This window comes from Ornithodoros turicata, chromosome 1 (genome assembly GCF_037126465.1).
Source record: "Ornithodoros turicata isolate Travis chromosome 1, ASM3712646v1, whole genome shotgun sequence".
NCBI classification, from domain to species: Eukaryota; Metazoa; Arthropoda; class Arachnida; order Ixodida; family Argasidae; genus Ornithodoros; species Ornithodoros turicata.
Genome location: NC_088201.1, coordinates 94,395 through 114,407, shown reverse-complemented (window position 1 = coordinate 114,407; position 20,013 = coordinate 94,395). Strand labels below are relative to the sequence as shown.

The 20,013-nt window shown below is 43.6% G+C and overlaps 1 protein-coding gene across 4 annotated transcripts in view; it reads left to right on the top strand.

Moving 5' to 3' along the window:
* The window catches only part of LOC135377200 (poly(U)-binding-splicing factor half pint-like), a 61,712-nt gene that overhangs the window by 13,836 nt on the left and 27,863 nt on the right, over positions 1 to 20,013 (top strand). For all 4 annotated transcript variants that reach the window (XM_064609483.1, XM_064609486.1, XM_064609485.1 and 1 more), the window contains 3 exons: positions 82 to 296; positions 17,915 to 17,961; positions 18,015 to 18,356. In XM_064609483.1, coding sequence (XP_064465553.1) covers positions 82 to 296; positions 17,915 to 17,961; positions 18,015 to 18,356 — 604 coding nt within the window. The remainder of the gene's footprint in view (positions 1 to 81; positions 297 to 17,914; positions 17,962 to 18,014; positions 18,357 to 20,013) is intronic.

The following is a 20,013-nucleotide window of genomic DNA, read 5'->3' as shown; positions in this document are numbered from 1 at the left end:
AGTTAGAGCCAAAGTTCTCTTGGGGTGGGGAAGCAGATGGTTAAGATGGTTACCGCTAAGAAAGCATACATTGCCCTTCAGATGAGAGCAGCAAGGAGGAAGCCTCACAGCTGGAACAGACTGGACCTGTCCTGGCTGGTCCTGGGGCTCTCAAGGCTGCTCCACCACTCATTGGTTTTGGACTCATGAAGTTGACCCCAGAACAAACGGAGATGGTGACTAAAGCCAAGAAGTATGCCATGGAGCAGAGCATAAAAAGTGTTCTCATGAAGCAGACCATTGCTCATCAGCAACAAGTGAGTTGCCCTTCTTGAAACCATTCCATTCTTGTTAATGCAACAGTGCCATTGAACCTAAACGCACAGTTCTTTGCATGCTTTTGTGCGGCTCCTTGACTGTCCACGGTACATTTTGCATTTGTTAAAGTACTCTACTGTTCAGAGTGCGACTTCCACAAGGGTGAATATGCTCGACCTTCTGGAATCAATTAGAGTGCACAAAACTTTAAAGGGGGTTCCTGAGTGTCCAACAGCTGGCCACATGACAGCATGTCATCATGTCATCATATTGAAGGTGTACCATGATGGCTTTTCAAAGCATTTACTACATGTTGTTTATTACTTACTTATTATTGGGGATTTTCTTTTGGCAAAAATCTGGGGATGTTTATCGGAGTTTTCAAGTTTTAGCTTTTTTATTTTTTGTTCAAGGATTGGAACAACATGAGGAATGGGTTGCCAGAGCTTATCTGGGAAATCGGAAGCGAGCGTTAGAAAACAGAGAAACACAGCTGAATATGTTACGAAGTGAGATGCTCAGAAATTCTGCAAGATGCTTTTCCACCACTAACGTTAAAAGTCACCAGGTAAAACATACGAATCAGTAAGTTTTCTCTGGCACTTGTTTTTCTGGCACGAATTCTCGGTGTTACACGGCGGTGGTCATTACTAAAGCCCCCGGTTTTCCGTGATTCCGCAAAATGTCGAGGAATCTGGAATTCATCGCGGAATCCTTCGTCTGGCAGGGAATTTCTCGGAATCCCATATGCTGCTCAAAATTTTGTGGAATTTTTTATTTTACACAGAAGTTCGCGGAAATTTGATTGGCTTGAAGGACGCGATTTTCGCAATGTGGACGGCTCTCAGGAGAAGTGTGGCGCGCTCACGCAAAAGACAGTCAGATAAACACGCATACTGCGCATGCTCCCAACTGCTCCAAGGTACACATGACCCTGGACGTGACCTGATCTAAGTACTTTCGTTTTGCACAGACATCCCACGTATCTGCGTATCTTGTGCCACATTTTCGCAATACATATTGCTACGCTTCTTGTTTGATAACTACTGTAACACTCGGCCGACATCAAGGTCAATTAGCACTTGGTGAACTTTCGTGAGCAATCTGTCTATGGCGTGAGCCATCTATGTTGTGCATACTAGGACTGACGCCCGAACCTTGACGATGCGTGAGGTCCCTTCACGATTATTCTCTGCAAGGCAGGAGCGGATCCAGGCCCTGGTTTGTTGGGTATAACATGATTGTAAGCCCCGAGCCAGGGCATTCAAAGAGTCAAGTGTGCTCGTCTCAGCAAGAGCTCAAGTATTCTACCTGTTGCGTAGCAGTATTTGGCAAAAGGTTGCAAGTCTACTGAGGGCAGCTGTGGGTCAGCAAGTTGCTTCCCACAAGGTGTTCAATACCATGTTTGCATTATGGGGCTATCTCAATAAGCCCCATTGCTGGAGAATTATGTTGCCCTAATGAGGCAGGAAGGAGTAGAAGAGGAGGCAGCTATCCACGTGGGAGAAAAACTAAAAAGCGGCATGCAGCAGGCAGCTCAGGAAGCACAAGAGATCCTTGAAAACAGTGAGAGCTGAAAGAGCCTTTGGCCCACTACAGGTAAAGTCTCTGTCACATAAACTCACCGAATTCAAGAACATTCCAGCCATAGAAACAGAAGGTTCAAACCTCCTGGCAGAATGGCTACGTTATCTGTGGATACTAAGTGTGCCTCACGTTGAGCTGTTTTCCCCGTATTTGGGAGAGAGACCAGAGAGGTCGTTCCATGGGCAATAGGGGAGGGAGGGAACTGGGGAGCTGCGCAGACATGATATACTTGTGTAGTGTATTATTTTTCAGTGTACGATGTACATCTTCAGAAATGAGTGAAATTTCAGGAACTATTTTGAAAAATTAGCAGAAATACATGCTGTTCACTGATAGCAGGGCGTTTCATGTAACCAAGCTTTATAAAAATTTTAAATGAAAAAGTTTGCTATGTAGAGGCATGCGGTCAACGATACTACTATGTGTTTGTGAGTTTTATTGCTGCTAGTTTTGTCTTTATAATTTTGTAGGACACAGCTTCAAAATTTAATTCAACTTTATTTCACCAGCTAACCGCCTGACTGTTTTATGAAACCATTTGGTAGCTCGTGCCAAACAAGCTTCAGTTTGTTACGAGGCAAATTGTTATAGTTGCATTGCTTGTAGTGGCAGAAAGGACAGTCAGTCATCTTTTGCTTGCTGATCTGTATCATTAGCTCTGCTGCGATGATTACTTTAGTATTTTGTCTCATCTTTTTGCAATGCTGGTGTGGTTTGTGAACCTTTTCTCGTCACAGAAGGGGCCAAGTTCTGCATAAATCTACGAGCGTCCGACAACAGACCCGCCGAATGGCAAAACCCTGTGCATACTTTTTTTTTTTTGTAACAGTAGGGCCTCTAAAGCCAGTTAGCTCCATGAGGAAAATGACTAAATTTTACACTTCCTTTGCTTTGGTGACATGAAGGTGTCACTTTAGGTTTGCAAATTTTGTTGTTGAGTTCTTAACAATGATGAAAGTATCACAAATGAAATTTGTATCATAAGTGTCAGAAACGCTTTAGAACTAAACATCATTGAATGTGTATGCTCACGAGGCGTACCCTTTTAATTAAAGTTTTTGGACACGTACCCTGTGTACAGAGGCCTACTTTACCACACGGAGGTTAGGTGTCTCTGCAAGGGAAAAGTTCTTCAGTGTTTCTCCAAACCAAAGGAAAAAAATGCTCTGGTGTAGCTGGCCCTTTGTGGGTTGGCTTGGGCATTCTGACCAACATAATCCAGCACCTCAACTCTCTCAATGTAAAACTGCGAGGAACATCTCATATAATAGATAGATGTATGCCACCGTCAGTGTGTTCGTTGTGAGGCTCAATCTTTGTGAGCAGCAACTGCTCTCAAAGGAGTTTTGTCATTTTACCTGCTTGAGTGCATGGACGAGGAAGCACTCCGCACATATTCTTCCGTCGCCCGCGATCTTCTCAGAGTTTTCACACTCTTCAAACTCATCACTGATCCCTTTTCCATTGTCCCAAAAAGCGAGGAGCCTGAACTGCAAATGGAACAGATAGAACATGAGTGCAATTCTGTTTTATGACAGAAATATTGTGAGGTGGAAGTTCTTGTGTTTTACAGGTACTTAGACAGCAAGGCGTTTCCCTCCCCCTCTCTCTCCTTTTCTTTTTTTCTTTCTTTTTCTTTTTTTTTTTCGTTTGTGCCTTGTTTCCCAAGATCATGGCGTCTGTGTCGTCCGCAGAAGGAAAAGCAAAAAAAAACGACGACAAGGACAATGTTAGCATGGTGCTTGAGTAAGAAAACACCCGTAGTGATTCTGCTTCAGACGGCATGGAGGTACCGGATCCTGCTGACGCACAAGCTTTGCGGCGGGTACGAGAGCGTGAACGGAAGTGCAAAGCTCACGAAGACTCGGTTCGTTGTGCAGCGGAGGCTGCAAGCAAGAGAGTGCGACGTGAGGACCCCAACGTGTATGCCGCTGAAGCTGAGGCAAAACACCATAAACGCAAATACCCTGCAGCGTGTGATGCCGGAGGCCAAGAGTCGTCAGAGGCAAGCGAAAGTCGAAGGAGCCATGAACGGCTTCACTAGGCAATTCAGGAACAACCCACAGTCACTTGGTGTGCCATTACTTGTGGTTCAAGAATGATCTCACACTGCTGCCGTTGTCTTGCCATGCACTGCTTCGACAAGAATGACGGCTAAAATGACTGCCCAATGCAGACAGTGCTGTCGCTGAAATTTGCGTTATACAACCGTAACCATACTGTAATTTTTTTTAATACAGCGTGGCGTCAATGTTCGGCAGCACATACGTTTGTGATCATTATTTATTATTTTTTATTTTTTCCCCTTGAACCTCAACAAGTCACAACGGTCACAGCTACCTGATGTTCATCTCAGAATGCAGCTATGAATTGCCACGTCAGTGAATTTGAAACTGGACTTCAGAAGCTTGCAGAAGAAGAGGTGGCCTCAAGTTTTGTCATCCCGAAACTAGGAACCAGAGCATTTCTAATTTGACATATCTGTGCAGTTGGTTCTTGTGTGCAAATCCTGTAACCAAGAGTTTTAAAGTTTCAGTCTAGTATTCCTGCAATCGTTTGGATTGTTTCCTTTGTTTTCTAAACTGCCAATAGTCGCACGGAAAGGCAACTATAAAATCCGGAAATAGCAGATGTGCAAAGGCCGATGGTAGATACGGCCCACCTAGCGCATCGTGGTTGCAGAAGAGGATTCAAATATTTTATATTTCCCCTAATTATTTAACTGATTGCAATTAAACATCAATCAAAGATTGATTAAATGAAAATAAGCCATATTGCTAAAGCAATGATGTTGTACCATATTTACTCTCATATTTTGTGGCATCGCATAATTTGCACACCCCTAGTTTAGCACTAAAAATGAAAAGAAAAAAAAATAGTGTAATTTGCACACCCACGTTTTTGCGTGCGGATATCTGGCACACACGTCTCAGCGACCGTAGCGATTGCTTTCCATGACGCCGGCAGTGCTACCGAAATTATTGCGATGATTTTGTTTGATTTGCACACATTTTCGGGTGATGGCCCACTGACGTGACTGTGTTTCACCGGTATATGAGCAGTAATGGGCCGGCACTTTGCCTCCTGACTGTGTGCGGTTGCGTGGTATTTGGGTACTTCTTTTGCACTTGCAAAGTGCTGTGATAACGTCAGTATCAGCTCTACTGAGAGCCTATATGACCGTCATACTAAAATTTTGCAATTTTGCGTTGTTTGAATATTGTAACGAACGTTCCCACGCAATTTGCGGACAACCAACTTTTAAGACTTTTCTTTTAGGGGGGAAAAAGTGCACAAATTATGCGAGTAAATACGGGGTCCATTCTTTTCAAAAGAAAAGTGCTGCACTCGTGCTGCACCAATTTTCAAATACATGCGAGGTCTATGATGAAAGGAATGCAAGAGGGTTGCACTCCTTGAACTAGTTCAGGAGTTGCAGGTGAAAAGAATGGCCTTACCGTAAATACAGTCTACTGCTTCTTATCCAGACTCAAGGCTCCAGTGGGAGGTCATTAAGCGTACTTTCTCTTTTTAGAAACTTTTTCAGTTTTTGCGGTTAATTACTTGCTACTACTATTATTTTCCTGTTTTTTTTTTTTTTTTTTTTTTTTTCAAGCTCCAAAATGCGTGCAAAATTTGAAAAAATTACTGTGTCACAACATGGATCTGGGACTTGAGTGTGCTTTGTGAACAAATGACATCTCATCCCTCATTCTGCTTCTGAGCCAAGCTATCAGCAAATCTCGTTCATTCACAGCACGCTTAAGGGACACTAAACTGCCACGTCTGCATTGTCACGTAATATTTTCACTAAAGAAATAAGGCTGTAGTGTGCACGGAACACACAACAGACGTTTGATTCTCACGCACACGCGAGATGTTCTCATTTTGTTGAGAACTTGTTAAAGGTCACATGGACATGATTCACAATACAACATGCGTCCACTCTCGATAATCGTGAGGTGATGTCAGATGCCGTCGGTCAGAGCACCTTTCTTGCACATTATCCAAGAGAGACGTCACAGGCAGTTCATTTGGCAAACATGGCGTAGGAAATGGTCAGCCGATCCGTCTACCGCCAGTGGGCTTTGCCAGAACCTTATGCATGCAACAGCAAAGTGACGTTTTAGATTTTTCTGTTACACAACCCTGAAAGACGTCAGTTCTGTTGGTGGCACGGTAGGGTGACACACTTGTAGGTACTTTCCCCAATAAGCAGACTCTATTTAGATCAACAAAAACGAATACGACGAGAGATGCATCACTTTGTGCCACCTTGAAAAATGACGCCTCATATAAGACATCACGCCTTGTGAGCGTGGCGTAGGCAGAAGGCTGGGCTGGTTATTGAAACGAGGTGTTTGTGTGACTGCAATGTGGCCAGCATGTACATTTCCACACACACGTGCCCAAGTAATGCAGACTGACTGTGTGTATGCTTTTACCGGAATTGGGAGCAGGGATTTTCCCAACATCCCCTAATTCCCCAAACAATTTTGTAACACCCCCAAAATACCTGCCAGAAAAGTCCAGAAGAGCAACAGATATGGGCATCACCCACCACAGAGATGAAAATCCCAGATTGGGAGGAGTTATATGACCTAAGAGCATAATAGTGGCTCCGACATGTGGTGGTGCGGGGAGTGCTGCTGCGACACTATTTGTTTCTTAGGGACGCAAATGAAGAACATAAGAGAAACAGTTACATGTATCAGATGAAAATAATGAATTTCCTTTACGTCTGCTGTCAACAACTGGCACCTCGTCTCATCTGGAGCGGACAAATTTTCTGTAGCGAAAGAGGGCATCTTACCCATATGAGAACACAGTAGTGGTGCTGCTGCTGGTGGTAGCAATTTCGTAAATGGGCCGTTTCATGCTAAATGATCCAGAAGTGCCACGCGACCCCCCTAGAATTTTATGTGAATTTTTTTGGTGGTTCCCGATGACTCTGAGAGCAACGAACATTGTTCGTTTGTGACATAATTAAACTTTATGGGATGCAGAGCCCCTCAAAGCCGCAGTGCTTTGCGTAAACCTATGCCATGTTTAGCAGACATTACGGCTCACGTAAGGCAAGGAGCATGTTAGAAAGCATCTTATTCGATGGGGGAGAGTTCATGTTGCCATATTTAAAGTAGCACAGAAGTCATTTTTAACACCCAGTTTTCTTCCTATGAAACTGTTAAGTACGCCAGTAAGATGCACCATGCGAAGTAATTCACACCACAGAGCCATAATTATCGCAGAAATTGAATTTAAAGTACGCCGCAAAAAGCAACCGTGAGCAACGGCAGTGGAGAGCAGTACCAGCCTGTGATCTGCTTGGGACCTCGCGCTGACGCTATAAGGAGAACGCTCGCTGATTGGCCTAGAGAAATGTTGTCTGCTACACCGCTGTCGTCTGCTACTCGGCTCTTCAGGGTTCTGAAAAGGCATTGCTATTGGCTCGGTCATGATTCGGCTGCTTCTATCCCCAATTCTCCGGGAGAACAGGCAAAACTGGTTTACGGTGGCAAAGGGACAAGGCTCTGACCCCCACTGACCGGCGAACCAGAACGAGTTCTTCCTGTAACATCATTGGTGACGTGGTTTCATACCTCCTTCTCCTCCTCCTCCTCGTTATACCCGGAGTGGCGAGTTAAGGGTGAACGAGCGGAGCCATGTTTATGTGAGTTTTTTTCTGAAAAAGCAAATTGCACACATCAAAGCCTTTCGCATTTCGGTAAAATGGCACACACACTTTCATCAGACGTCTTAACCTGAAATTTTTTTTGATGGCCCTCTCTACTCCTTTAAAGGGGCACTAAAATGCAAAAGCAAGTTTACTTCAAATTACATTACATGCTATCTTAATTTCATACTTGCTATCATAATTTGAAAAGTTTCATTCCGTTACAAAGCTACAATCAAAATTATACCGGACTCTTTCTTGCTTCGGCGCGAAGCAGTGAATGACGCTTCAGCTCGTGCATCGGTGTTTTTAGTGCATGCTGCACGTGCACGTGGGTGCCATGCCATGGAGCAGTCCCGGAGGAAAACATAGTGCGTGTTGTGAAGCGGACTGGCGTCACTGTCCGAAGGGACGTGAAGATAAATGTTGCCAGTGGAACATTCTCGAGAACTGTTGTGGGACACAATTCAGTGAATCGTTATTGGAAAATGCAGCAGTGCGCATCATGGCACGCATATACGGCACGTTACGATCGGACCCATTCCAAATCCACAGCCCCACGATAGGTATGTGCACACTTCTACTGCTGCCTCATTAGATGCCGCCAATCTCCTGGGGATTCCATTCGTTGCCGCCAAAGATGGCTCTGTTTTCATTCAGTTTTTCTTCTAAATGGTAGCATTATGTCAACTAATTTAGTTTGAATTACACTAAATGAAACACACACTTTCATTTGAGAGAAGGTTGTTTTTGCATTTTAGTGCCCCTTTAAGCAGTTTTTATCATCACACTCGGTGCTTGTGACGTGCACGTAATTTGCAGAGTCTACGCTTTGCTTTTGGGTGTTGTTGCAAAATGGTGGCACGTTCATAAACAGAATCTGTTTCGTTATTATAGTACATGAAACATTTGTTGTCTGCATACAGCTTATAGTAGCAAAGCTTAAAGGGAGCGTTGATGCTTTTACCATATTCCAACAGTCGTTTCCTTGCAATATAGGTAGACAGTGAAAAGTCTTGTGCAATACTCATTTCGCTATTCATCAACTCATGCCTTAAAGGGACTTTCGCATTTGTTCCGGTTCATTCAAAAACTCTAGTGCCGTTTTACTTGATGTTCGTCACTGGTAACACCGAAAATCCTACGCAAATTAGCGGCATTCTTACTGTGCAGTTTGATGTAACACATGGCAAGAGCAGACGACGGATATTGAGAGTAATCCGGGATTCCCTCTCTGTGAACGTCACCTGGATAAGGTCAATCAGTGAGCACCCTTTGGCACGGACAAGACCAATCAGGGAGTGGCTGGAGGGAACTTGGTAGCCTTGGCCAGCCGGAGTACTAGGGACGGCGTCTGCTGTGTTGAGAAATGTTGTTTCTGGTTAGCGTCAGACACGTTCGTACAGCCAGGAGTGTAACACATTGTTCCACGCAACATGGAGATGTCAGAACTCACACTGGTAAGCGAAAGTCGGTGTATTTACCGAGGACTTTCCACTTAGTATATTGCAACGCAAACTCCAAGCAGACGTCCTCGCGGCGGCAGTCATCTGTGCTGTGCTCCTCTTCTTGTGCATGGCTTACATCATCATGGTGTCAGCTGCATAGGGAGTGCGAATCTTTAAAACTTGTTTATTTAATATGTGAGCTGTTTTCGGAAGATAAGCTTGGCCAAGTTGACAGTGAAGCGGTGACGAACATTACCGGTCTCCTACATACGTTCCCGGATGCGATGTCCCTTTAACTGCAATACACTGTCTCTAACTTTTAAAGCTTGCGAAACGGACGATAAGGGGTCTACACTTACCAATACGGATACTGCTTGCTATGGATACTGATATTATATTGCTTGCTATGTGAAGATACTTTAGTGCGTAAACCTGATCCCTAAAAATGATTTCAGTGAGATCTGACTTTTTGCCTTGTTCCCTGGCTTAAATCTTGGCTTTTGCAGTTCAAGTCACGAAAAACCATTAACTTGACTTCCCTTGTGAGCGCTGTTTTATGGCAGTGGCCGGGAAATCATCAAATAGTTTTTCGGCAAAGGCATCGGGGGAACAAGATCTACCATTGTTACCTTTTATTTATTTATTTGGAATACTTCTGGCATTTGACTCGCCATTGAAGGAGGGACATACATAGTGCGCATATTCCACTACCAATATAACGGCAACAACAATAATAATCATTGTAAAAAAAAAAAAAAAGAAAACGCTATGCCAACAAACATGAAGCTGTACTCAATAAACTACATTAGCTATACATATGCATATATGCATATGTATAGCTAATGTAGTTTATTGTGTGTATGTGTATGCATACATACATACACATATGTAAAGGAAATAGAGTTATGAGTTACGATAAAGTTCAGTAACACAGGAGACAAAAGAAGGGAGGGTGCCACAATCAATAGCCGTCTGGTGTAACTTATTCCATTCTTCAATGGCTTTAGGGAAAAAGGAGTACCGTAAGCAGTTTGTTTTGAAGCGATATTGCACTAAATGTTTGGTGTGCTTTCTGCGACTACTACCGGTGTCAGAAAGTTTCAAGTACTTGGCCTTGGGAATGCAAGTTTCGTCGTTAAGTATAGACCAAAGAGATTTAGGCACATTATTTTGTTTCTGACATGAAGATTCAGAAGCCCTGCCGACTGGAGCATTTGAGTTGGTGAGTCAAAACTGGAAAATTTGTTGTACACGAAACAAATAGCTCGTCTTGGATCATTTCAAGCTCTCTTATTCTTGTTGTAGCTTCCAGAAACCAAACGAGAGACCCATAATCAATTACCGAACGTACTAAGATTTCATAAGCAATTAGCTTCACGTGTTTATTGGCGTCGCAAAGACTTCTCCTCAACATACAAAGCTTTCTACTGGCCCTACTGATAACATCGTTTATATGTTGATCCCACTTCAAATCCTCGCTAAATGTAAGACCTAGGTATTTATGTTTACTGACTTGCTTAAGTGGTCGACCATTGACGGAGTACTCAAAAGGAAGAGCATTTTCTTTTTAGTTATTTTCATGTGCACACTTTTTTGCGTATTAATAGACATCTGCCAAGAGTCGCACCAACTTTTAACAGAGTCAAGGCATGTTTGCAAACATTCCTGGCCTTGGCGTGACCACGGTCCTGCAATACTCTTTCTGGTCAGGAAACTCCGCTCGAATACAATAGACTAGGTCACTTAGGGACAATTGCTCCCGCTTGGGGCGATCGCGTCGTTCAGGGGGAGACACCCTCGTGGAGCAGACGACGTTTCCGCAGCACTGCGTGTTTTCACGGAATATTTGATGAGCTACTTTTTAAAGTTCATTTCGTGTTCATAGCAGAAATAATTAATTCTCGAAACGATTCATGATTTGAGCCAGCACATTTCAGTTCAGTGAACGTAAGTTTACAGATTTGCGGCGTATATTGCAGCTTTCGTTGTTGTCTTTCTTTGACACGGAAAATTTTACTTTTGCTCTCACTTGGGGCTCTCAATCGTGGTTGAGAAACATATTATTGCATTTTGTTGCACAGTCACTCAATCCAGTGATATATTGTAAGCTAATGACGCTTTCCGTAGTTATTGCGTGAGGGCGAAACTTTCCAAACGCGTGATTTTCTTGTTTTCCTCGTAGCAGTTTGTTGTAACTTGAACAGAGATAAAATGACGAGGTGATTCTATTTCAGCGCAGACAGATAAGACTTCAGAAGAAGTATGTACAGAAATCCTGTATTTTAATCGTCTAAAATGATATCTGGCGGTATGAGAGCCGAGGGATACACATGCTATAAATAGTATGCCTCGGGCGAGGAAATAGCTTATATTGGTTTTTGATGTGGTGCAGTGCCATGCACAAGGTTTAACGTATCGTAGATAGCAATTTTTACACACTTTGGGAAGAGATGATGGGAAAACTCGTTGTGAGAGATCACAACAAAACGAGCAGGTACAGTGATTGGTGCCTTCTGAATGTAGTTTGGACGAATACACTGTACGGAGGAAATGATATGTTCCTTTGCCGATTCCAACAGGATTCAAGCCGGGTTATTAAATTAGCACGATAGAATTTGCTCTTGCTGAGGTGTGGCCTGATAGCGCTTTCCCACTACGGATAAAATTTGGCTGACAAGATTCAGATGTCAAGCTCAACCGCTACACTATCATCGCGTTGTAGATAGCCTCCGCATACGAGTCAGATCAGTTCCAGGACATTTCACTGAGCAAACTATTTAAAATATGGAATGGAGTTTTACTTGGGAGGACAGAAGGAAATTTTGGGATTGCCCAAAAAACTACGTTTACGAGAACAACACGGTGGTATCTGGTAACAAAAAATAATAATAATGATAAAATAAAATAAATAAATAAAAATGGAAAGAGATAAGCAGGGGGATTGAGACAAAATCTCTTGTGTTAGCCTTTCTCTTCAAATTCAATATAAAAACAAGGAAACTGTATATTTTTAGCACTCTACACGGCCATGAATGGGCTCTAGAGTCGCAGTTTATGGTCCGCAGAAGCTTTTGACGCCTTGCAGGAGCATTACAGAAAGAAAAAGAAAGGAAAAATGAATAGATGAAAAGAGAAAAACAGCACCCCTCCCTCTGCCTGCTTCCGGTGCAACAAAAACTGGGTATGAGCGGACTTCGTTTACTAAGCCGACTTGGCATTACATCTTTCCCCCCAAGTTGTACCCCAAGACGAGTTATTGTATAGATATCATGTTGAATGACGTATATTTGAAAATTTTACGGTTCTTAGTGTCTGATGCTACTCATATCACACAGTGAACAACTTGAAGGCTCAATAAGCCACGCTCATCGCAGTACATCTACAATAAGGCTATTAGCGAATGTTTCTGTAGACCAAGTCATCTCTATTTTTTACACAAAGAAAAAGTACTTTCATTCAGTCCTCGTCAAGTTAAGGCTCCCCTTCCATGAAGAACCTATAATCTTCATGAAATGTTGCGCGTTCGAATCAGGCGATGTCTCCTTTATATGTGCATACGAACAGAGTGCAAAGATCGCAATAAACGTCAAGGATGCTTAAAAAAGAACCTCTGCTTACGCACTCAAAACGCAAGCACAAAGAAAGCAAGAGTGTACACTTCCAAACACTCATAGAAACACTCTGCAAGCCATACGCGCAGGCACCGGCAGACACGAAAGTCTCCCCCCGAGCGATCGCCGCGCCACCACTCTCCGCTCGGCCGCCGAACTGAAGTTCTCGCGCGAGTTTCCTGACCAGAAAGAGTATTGAGTGACCGTGGCGTGACCCTACTTCCCTGTACAACACGCAGTCATCTGCAAGCAATTTGATACTAGAGATAACTGCATTTGGCATATCATTTATATAAAGTAGGAAGAACAAAGGGCCAAGGACTGATCCTTGTGGAACCCCAGAGCTTACATTCGAAACATGTGAGTTTATACCATCAACGTGCAGAAACTGTTGCCTTTCAGTAAGGTAGGATTCGAGACAGGATATAAGTTTGTTATGATTAAAAATTGAACCAAGTTTTAAGAGTAGCTTTGAGTGAGACACCCTGTCAAAAGCTTTTTCAAGATCAAGCAAAATCACGTCCACATCTTTGCCAGCATTAATGGATATCGCAAGATCATGTACAAACTCAATAAGTTGGTATGTGGTAGAGGAACGCTTTCGAAAGCCATACTGGAGCCCACTTATCACATAATGTTCTTCAAGGAAACTAGACAGGTGACAGTAAACTATGTGCTCGAAAATCTTAGAACAACTTAACAGCAATGAAATAGGTCGATAATCTTTGACGGGTGACGCCTGGAGTTTTTTCGGAATTGGAATAACCTTCGCAATTTTCCAAGCACGAATAATCCGCCCTGATTCATATACTTTCTGATATATCAGCTGTAAGTAAAGTGAAATCCACCCTGCATAGCGCCTCAAGAAACAGTTCGAATCCCATTAGGTCCTTCACTCTTTTTTACGTTTAGGGTGAGTAAAAGAGATAAAATGCCAGGAGAGCTGAATACCACATCGGGGATTGGAGGAATTACCTTGCCAACACTATAAGATAGGCTCGTATGCTCATCAACAGAGTAAACTGAGACGAAATGATCATTAAACGAATCTGCAGTGTGACTCGCACTTGAGGGCATTAAATCAGTACCTCGCCTATTAGGATTAATATGCTGCCTGAACTTTTGTGGAGAACTAACCATGAAGTCACGCAGGGTGTTACTATAGAATGTGTGTTTATTATTGCGTATAGTGTCACCAAGTTTTCTCCTCAGTTCTCGTACACCTTCGGTATCAGAGCAACCCCTTTTAGTTAACCTATTTATGCGGCCTACCTTTGAACCGAGCCTCTATCTCTAATAACTGAAAAGTTAATTAATACGACGACCAAGGAATTTTCTGATGCCCTCATAAGGCGGGCCCACTGCCGTAGAATGTGTCACCATTGGTGGAATTATGGAAATCTAATTTGAATATAGTAAAAAAAATGTTAGTTGTTAAAAATGTTTAGTAGACACACTGTATGTACATATACAGGGTGTTTCAGTTAAGGCCTTCGTTGCTTATGCGCCAAGAAAACCTGAATCATCATGTTTCAGTTAAATCCCGGGGCTAAATAATTCGCGAACGGGTGCACCAATCCACGAGCTTTCTTTTTTACAAGTATCTGTCCGATACCACGTACAAGCTGCATACCGTGTGAATGAGTGGGAGGCGCTCATTATTAAAATAAAAATGCAAATGAGTTTCGTAAAAAAGCGTAACTTCTAAAGCAGGGCGCTGTCGGCATTAAAATGGGTACTACCCCTTTTGGGACCTTCAGTGGACACCTTTTAGAGAAAAATCTGCCACCGAAGCAGGTCATTTGTTGCAGTATTTTTTTTGCGGCTGGTCGCGGCGAAGCGCAAAAGGGCGTATTTCATTGGTGTAAGGACGTAATTCATTGATGGATAAGGGAGTGAAAGAGCGTCCTTTTGGCGCTTCGCAGCCACAAGCCGCGACAAAAATACGTAAACCGAAACTAATTAATTACTGCAACAAATGACCTGCTTCGGTGGCAGATTTTTCTCTAAAAGGTGTCCACTGAAGGTCCCAAAAGGGGTAGTACCCATTTTAATACCGACAGCGCCCTGCTTTAGAAGTTACGCTTTTTTACTTAACTCATTTGCATTTTTATCTTAATAATGAGCGCCTCCCACTAATCCACACGGTGTGCAGCTTGTAGGTGGTATCGGACAGATACTTGTAAAAAAGAAAGCTCGTGGATTGGTGCACCCGTTCGCGAATTATTTAGCCTGGGGATTTAACTGAAACACCCGGTATATATGTATGACACCAAGAGCAGCACCAGCCTTCACCATGTAAGGAGTTGCGTCCGTAGTAAAAAGCAGCACGTTATTTGAACTCAAGGGTGTTTTGTAGGGTAGCCTGATAGCAACGGTAACGGTAGCCTTTTCGTATTGTTGACTCGTGAAGGATTTGCTGGCCTGTGTACTCGTCAAGAAATACCCGTAGCTCAACATTTTCCAGCTTCCAAAAGGGAATATTTGCAGCACAGAATGCCCTACATAAGTCAATCGCAAAATCAGAACATTTGGACATAGAAGGTGCACTCTGGTTCATAAGTTGCTGCATGCAACCTGACTTTCGTTGACTGGCCTCTTGGTGCTTCTCTGTCTTCAAGTGCTGATGAACAAGAAAACGTCCGACAGCTTTCTCATATGCCAGGGAAAATAAGATGGATCCATCTGGCTTGAATGTGCCTTTGAACTCAGCTGCTAATTGCCACAGACGATGAAGGCATTGTGTTCGGCATTGCCCCACCTTTCACAGGCCGCACAAACCAAGAGAAGAGAGCTCTTCCGTATTCTACATGCATGCATCCAGCCTTCGTGGAATGAAGCAGAAAGTGTGAATGGGAAAGGGAGACGTGTTGCAGTGTCCAACGCCTGGAGTGGCACCGTAATGTTGCCTGCCATTGCGCAATTCAGCGTAACAGCTGAGAAGCAAGCAGCGAGCCGCTGTTAAAGAAAGCGTTGTGGTGAAACGTTAGCAGCCTTTGCATCACCTGCAGACCAGAGACGCCCCAGGTTACTTGTGAAGCTGGTACACAGCATGTGTGTCCATAAGCTCCCTAGAAAAGTGAATGTGTCAGAGCTCAACCTGGCAGAAAACTTGGGAAGGCACACCAGAGCAAAAGATACACAGTAGAAACATGTAATTATGCACGAAGACATGCAGATATATGCTGTGATATGTACTTGTATGAACTCTGTAAAAATACGCAAAAATATGCATAACGAAACATTTTTTTGTGCTCCCCATGCTTGGAAACGTGTGCGGAACATCAGGGTACTCGCAGAGAGGCCTACAAAAAATAATGCAAGTGCATGAAGTCCCGCGCCCTTCTGATAACATTTTTCTCCTTTAGGTACATCTGAACTGTTGGCGCAGAAAGCAAAAAATATATATATATATTACAGCAGACCGGTTTCAAGTCAGATCAGCCAGGGAGGTCCCATTGACCTCCTGGATTTTCATAATTTTTGTATATTTAGAAGCTCATCGTACATGATGACTAGGGTTCAGAGTTTTCGGAGTTTTCATTTTGCAAAATTTGGAGGGTGTTTATCAGAGCTTTCAACTTTTCGGAAATTTGGAGTTTCTCGGAGGATTAAAAAGTCTGAAAAATGAACGGCACCGATTTCGGAGTATTGTGGAGCAGTCATCGCAGCCACAATGCAAGGAAAGATGTGCAAAAGTGACTGGGACCACACCATGTAACGCTCGGATGTTTTAATACCCATAGCTATTGAAGTACAAACGAGTGTATTTACACAAATTGTGAATGGTGCCCAGACTCAAAATGAGTAGCAGCTGTGGCGAACACAGAACTGTTCTGTGCCAAACTAGCCCAGTACCCGGGGTCAGGTAGAGTCACTAGGGTCGAGGATACATAGAACAGATGGGACAAGTGTGTGTAGTATCCTCCTTTTGGGCCATTCATGCGTCCAGCGACCCTAGGAGGAGGCTACCACTTCTGACCTTTTCTTTTTTTTTAGTTGTGTGTCAGTTTGAAGTCGAAAACTAGGTGTGGAAGAAGGGGTCAAAGGAAGAAGGAAACTGGAAAAACCTTAAGGCCGCCCTGTGGGCGTTGGAAAAATCGGAGTTTATCGGATAAATCCGATGTTTTGCAAAAAACATCAGAGGGAGTTTATCTATTAAGTTAGGAAGGAGTTAGTCTATCGGACAAATCCGAAAAGTCTGAAGCCTAATGATGACCAACAGCGATAGAAGGAATTATTTCTACCTAATAGTTTTCGTGCAGACAACTAAAGGAAATCCGGCCCTGAATTCGAGTGTTCCAGTTTTGCTGTTTTTGCACACGTATATCTCTCTCTCCAATTTTTTTCTTTCAAACAGATATAAAGTCTTGTCCCTAGGAGGCATATTGGCGCTGAATGTAGTTGAAAATAATTGGTGGTAATTTTTAGTGAATTATCATTCAGATGTGGGCATTTTGACCATTGTGCTTCCTATGCAGTTTGACGCCGCATATCTTCATAACTATTTGACATATTCAGCTGAATTTTTTTCCACATATTATCTGGGGTGGGTAGCATTGCATCCTAAGTTCTGAAGATCCTAAGGTTTCCCTTTGAGGAGATAAAAAATCACAAATTTACTTCATTTGTAAAATATGGTACCTTTTGGGAACCTCACAACTCGTCCCCCAGTTGCGGTACCCGAAAGTAATCTACATCATTGTGTACGTCTGGAAATGCCCTTTCTCCTCATAGCGAGTACATCGTATTGCGAATGAGGGCAACGCCCCCTACAGTCTTTTTGTGAGGGTGTCTACGGAAAATGCGTAAATTCGACAGCGCGCATCCCATATATGTCCAATTCGTGACATCATTCATTTTTACTCACAAACGTTCTTCATGATGACTCAAAACAGCACATCAAAAAAAATTTTTGCTTCAGAGATGGTCGAATTTACGTTGCGAACAACGTTGAGTTACGAACCGAACAACTGTCGAGCAGCATCTCTGGATCATTTGGTATGGTTGCCCAAATGAAGTTGTGCTGCAAGAACACCTTCTTGAGCGGAAATATTTTATGTGAATGCTTTTTATGTACTTCTTGACAAAATAGGTACGGTTTACAACCAAACGAAATTTCCTTTAAAACTTTGTGAATTTATGTAAAACACCCTGTGTATTGAGTTTTTTACTGATTTTATTTTATCATGTGCAATAAAATAAATACCAGATTCTTTAATTGAACAGTAGCAACAAGCGTTAGATATTTCTGGCATTTAGTTCTTAAATTCTGTGTAAATGGTGATTATTTACAGCAACAAAAGACATTACAGCGGCACCAAGCACTTGTCCTCATGTGCAGGTAGGCTTCTCCTAAAAAAGAGAGAGCGTTGCTAAAGAAAAGTGCTCTTGCAGAGTGTATGTAGGCAGCATTAGCTTTGAGCTAAAGGAAGACACCATCAAGCAAGCATTCCGGCCATTTGGTCCCATCAAGTCCATCAACATGTCCTGGGACCCAGTGACACAGAAACACAAGGGCTTTGCCTTTGTGGAATACGAACTCCCTGAGGCGGCTCAACTGGCCCTGGAACAGATGAATGGAGTGCTCATAGGGGGTCGCAACATCAAGGTTGGCCGGCCAAGCAACATGCCCCAGGCAGCCCCGATCCTGGACCAGATCATGGAAGAGGCCAAAACATACAACCGCATCTACATTGCATCTGTCCACCATGATCTCACAGAAAATGACATTCAGAGGTTCTTCCATTTTCATCTTTTCCCTTGTACCATTGAAAAATCTCTTTTGGGGTAAACCATCACTACGTAGCATTACTACAGGTTTTCCTGCCCATTTTAGTCCAAGTGCCATCTGAATTAGTCCAGGTGCCACCTGAAATAATCCAACCAGCGGCATGGCCGAGTGGGCTAAGGCGTCCACTCGTTGGTGGTAACCAAGGTCGTGCTGAAGACTGGGAGGTGGTGGGTTCGAATCCTACTGCCTGCTGTGCTGTCTGAGTTTTCCTTGGGTTTTCCGAAGACTTTCCAGACGAATGTCGGCACAGTTCCCCCTGAAGTCGGCCCAGGACGCATACTAATCCCCCACTCCTTCCTGCTATCCTCTCTCCGTCTGTCCACATCTGTACGTCGCTCATAGCCACAGTTGCTTCGCGGCGCTAATAATCAATAAAAAAAAAAAAAGCCTGAAATAATCCAGGGGCCATTCAGTTTAATCCGGATGCTATCTGAAATAATCCATGGTGTTTTCAAGCACTATAACTGTGTATTCACACGAGGGACATCCCCATAGAATATTCTACAGACATGTAGGGGCAGGAAAAGTAAAAAGCTGCTGACGGGACTGAAGTTCTGCTGCGTCTTATGTTGAGCATTCGCACGGCCCCGAGATATCGGGAGTTGCCGAGCAGAAGTATAGCAGACGACACCATTGGTCATGTCGTCTGCTACGGAATATCTTGTGACTGATCTGCAGGATAACCCCTGCGGTTAGCAGAGCATGAAAAAGCATGATGCAATTGTGACTGATCTGCAGGATATTACCCACGGTTAGATAACGAAAAGGCATGACGACACCATTGGTCCTGTCATTTGCTACGGAATATCTTGTGACTCAGCCGCAGGATATTCCGTGAAAGACATGGCGCGCATCCTGCAGCTGAGTCACAAGATATTCCGTAGCAGACGACTGGACCTATGGTATCGTCTGCCATATGTGTCGTGTTTTCATACTCTTCTAACCCTGGAATTTTTACTGAATATCCTGCAGATAAGTCACAAGATATTCATTTGCAGACGACAGGGTCAACGGGGTCGTCTGCTGTGTGCATCATGTCCTTTCGCGCTCTTCTGCCCACGGGAAATATCCTGCAGCGCAGGGTCGATTCAGACGATGCAACTTTAGTTCCGCGCAACCAGGTTGCGGCACCGAGTTGCACCGTGCGAACGGTGAGACTCTGGTTGCGCAACCCGAGTTGCAGGAGTTGCAGAGCCGATCGCTTCATGAGCGATTTCTCCTGCAACTCTAGCTGCAACCTTGCACTCACGTGGCTCCGCCTTGCAAGCGCGACCAATCAGGAAGACTTCCATGTGTCAGTTATTGCAGCGGCGGTATGTGAGACGATGAAATTATCACTGACCAGTGAAAATTACGCAAAATTCACAAGGGACTAAGTGATAACGAGCGGAAGTCGCAGCGCGCTTGGACGAAAATGATGACAATGATGTTTTTTCACGCCATCTGGCGAGCTCGGTGACCACTACAGCATTCAGAGTTGCTCGCCGTATGAAAGAGACCTTTTTGGTGCAACTGTAGCGGGAACCGAGTTGCAGAAAAAAGTTGCATCGTGTGAATCGACCCTCAGTCACAAGATATTCCATAGCAGACAACAGGACCAAT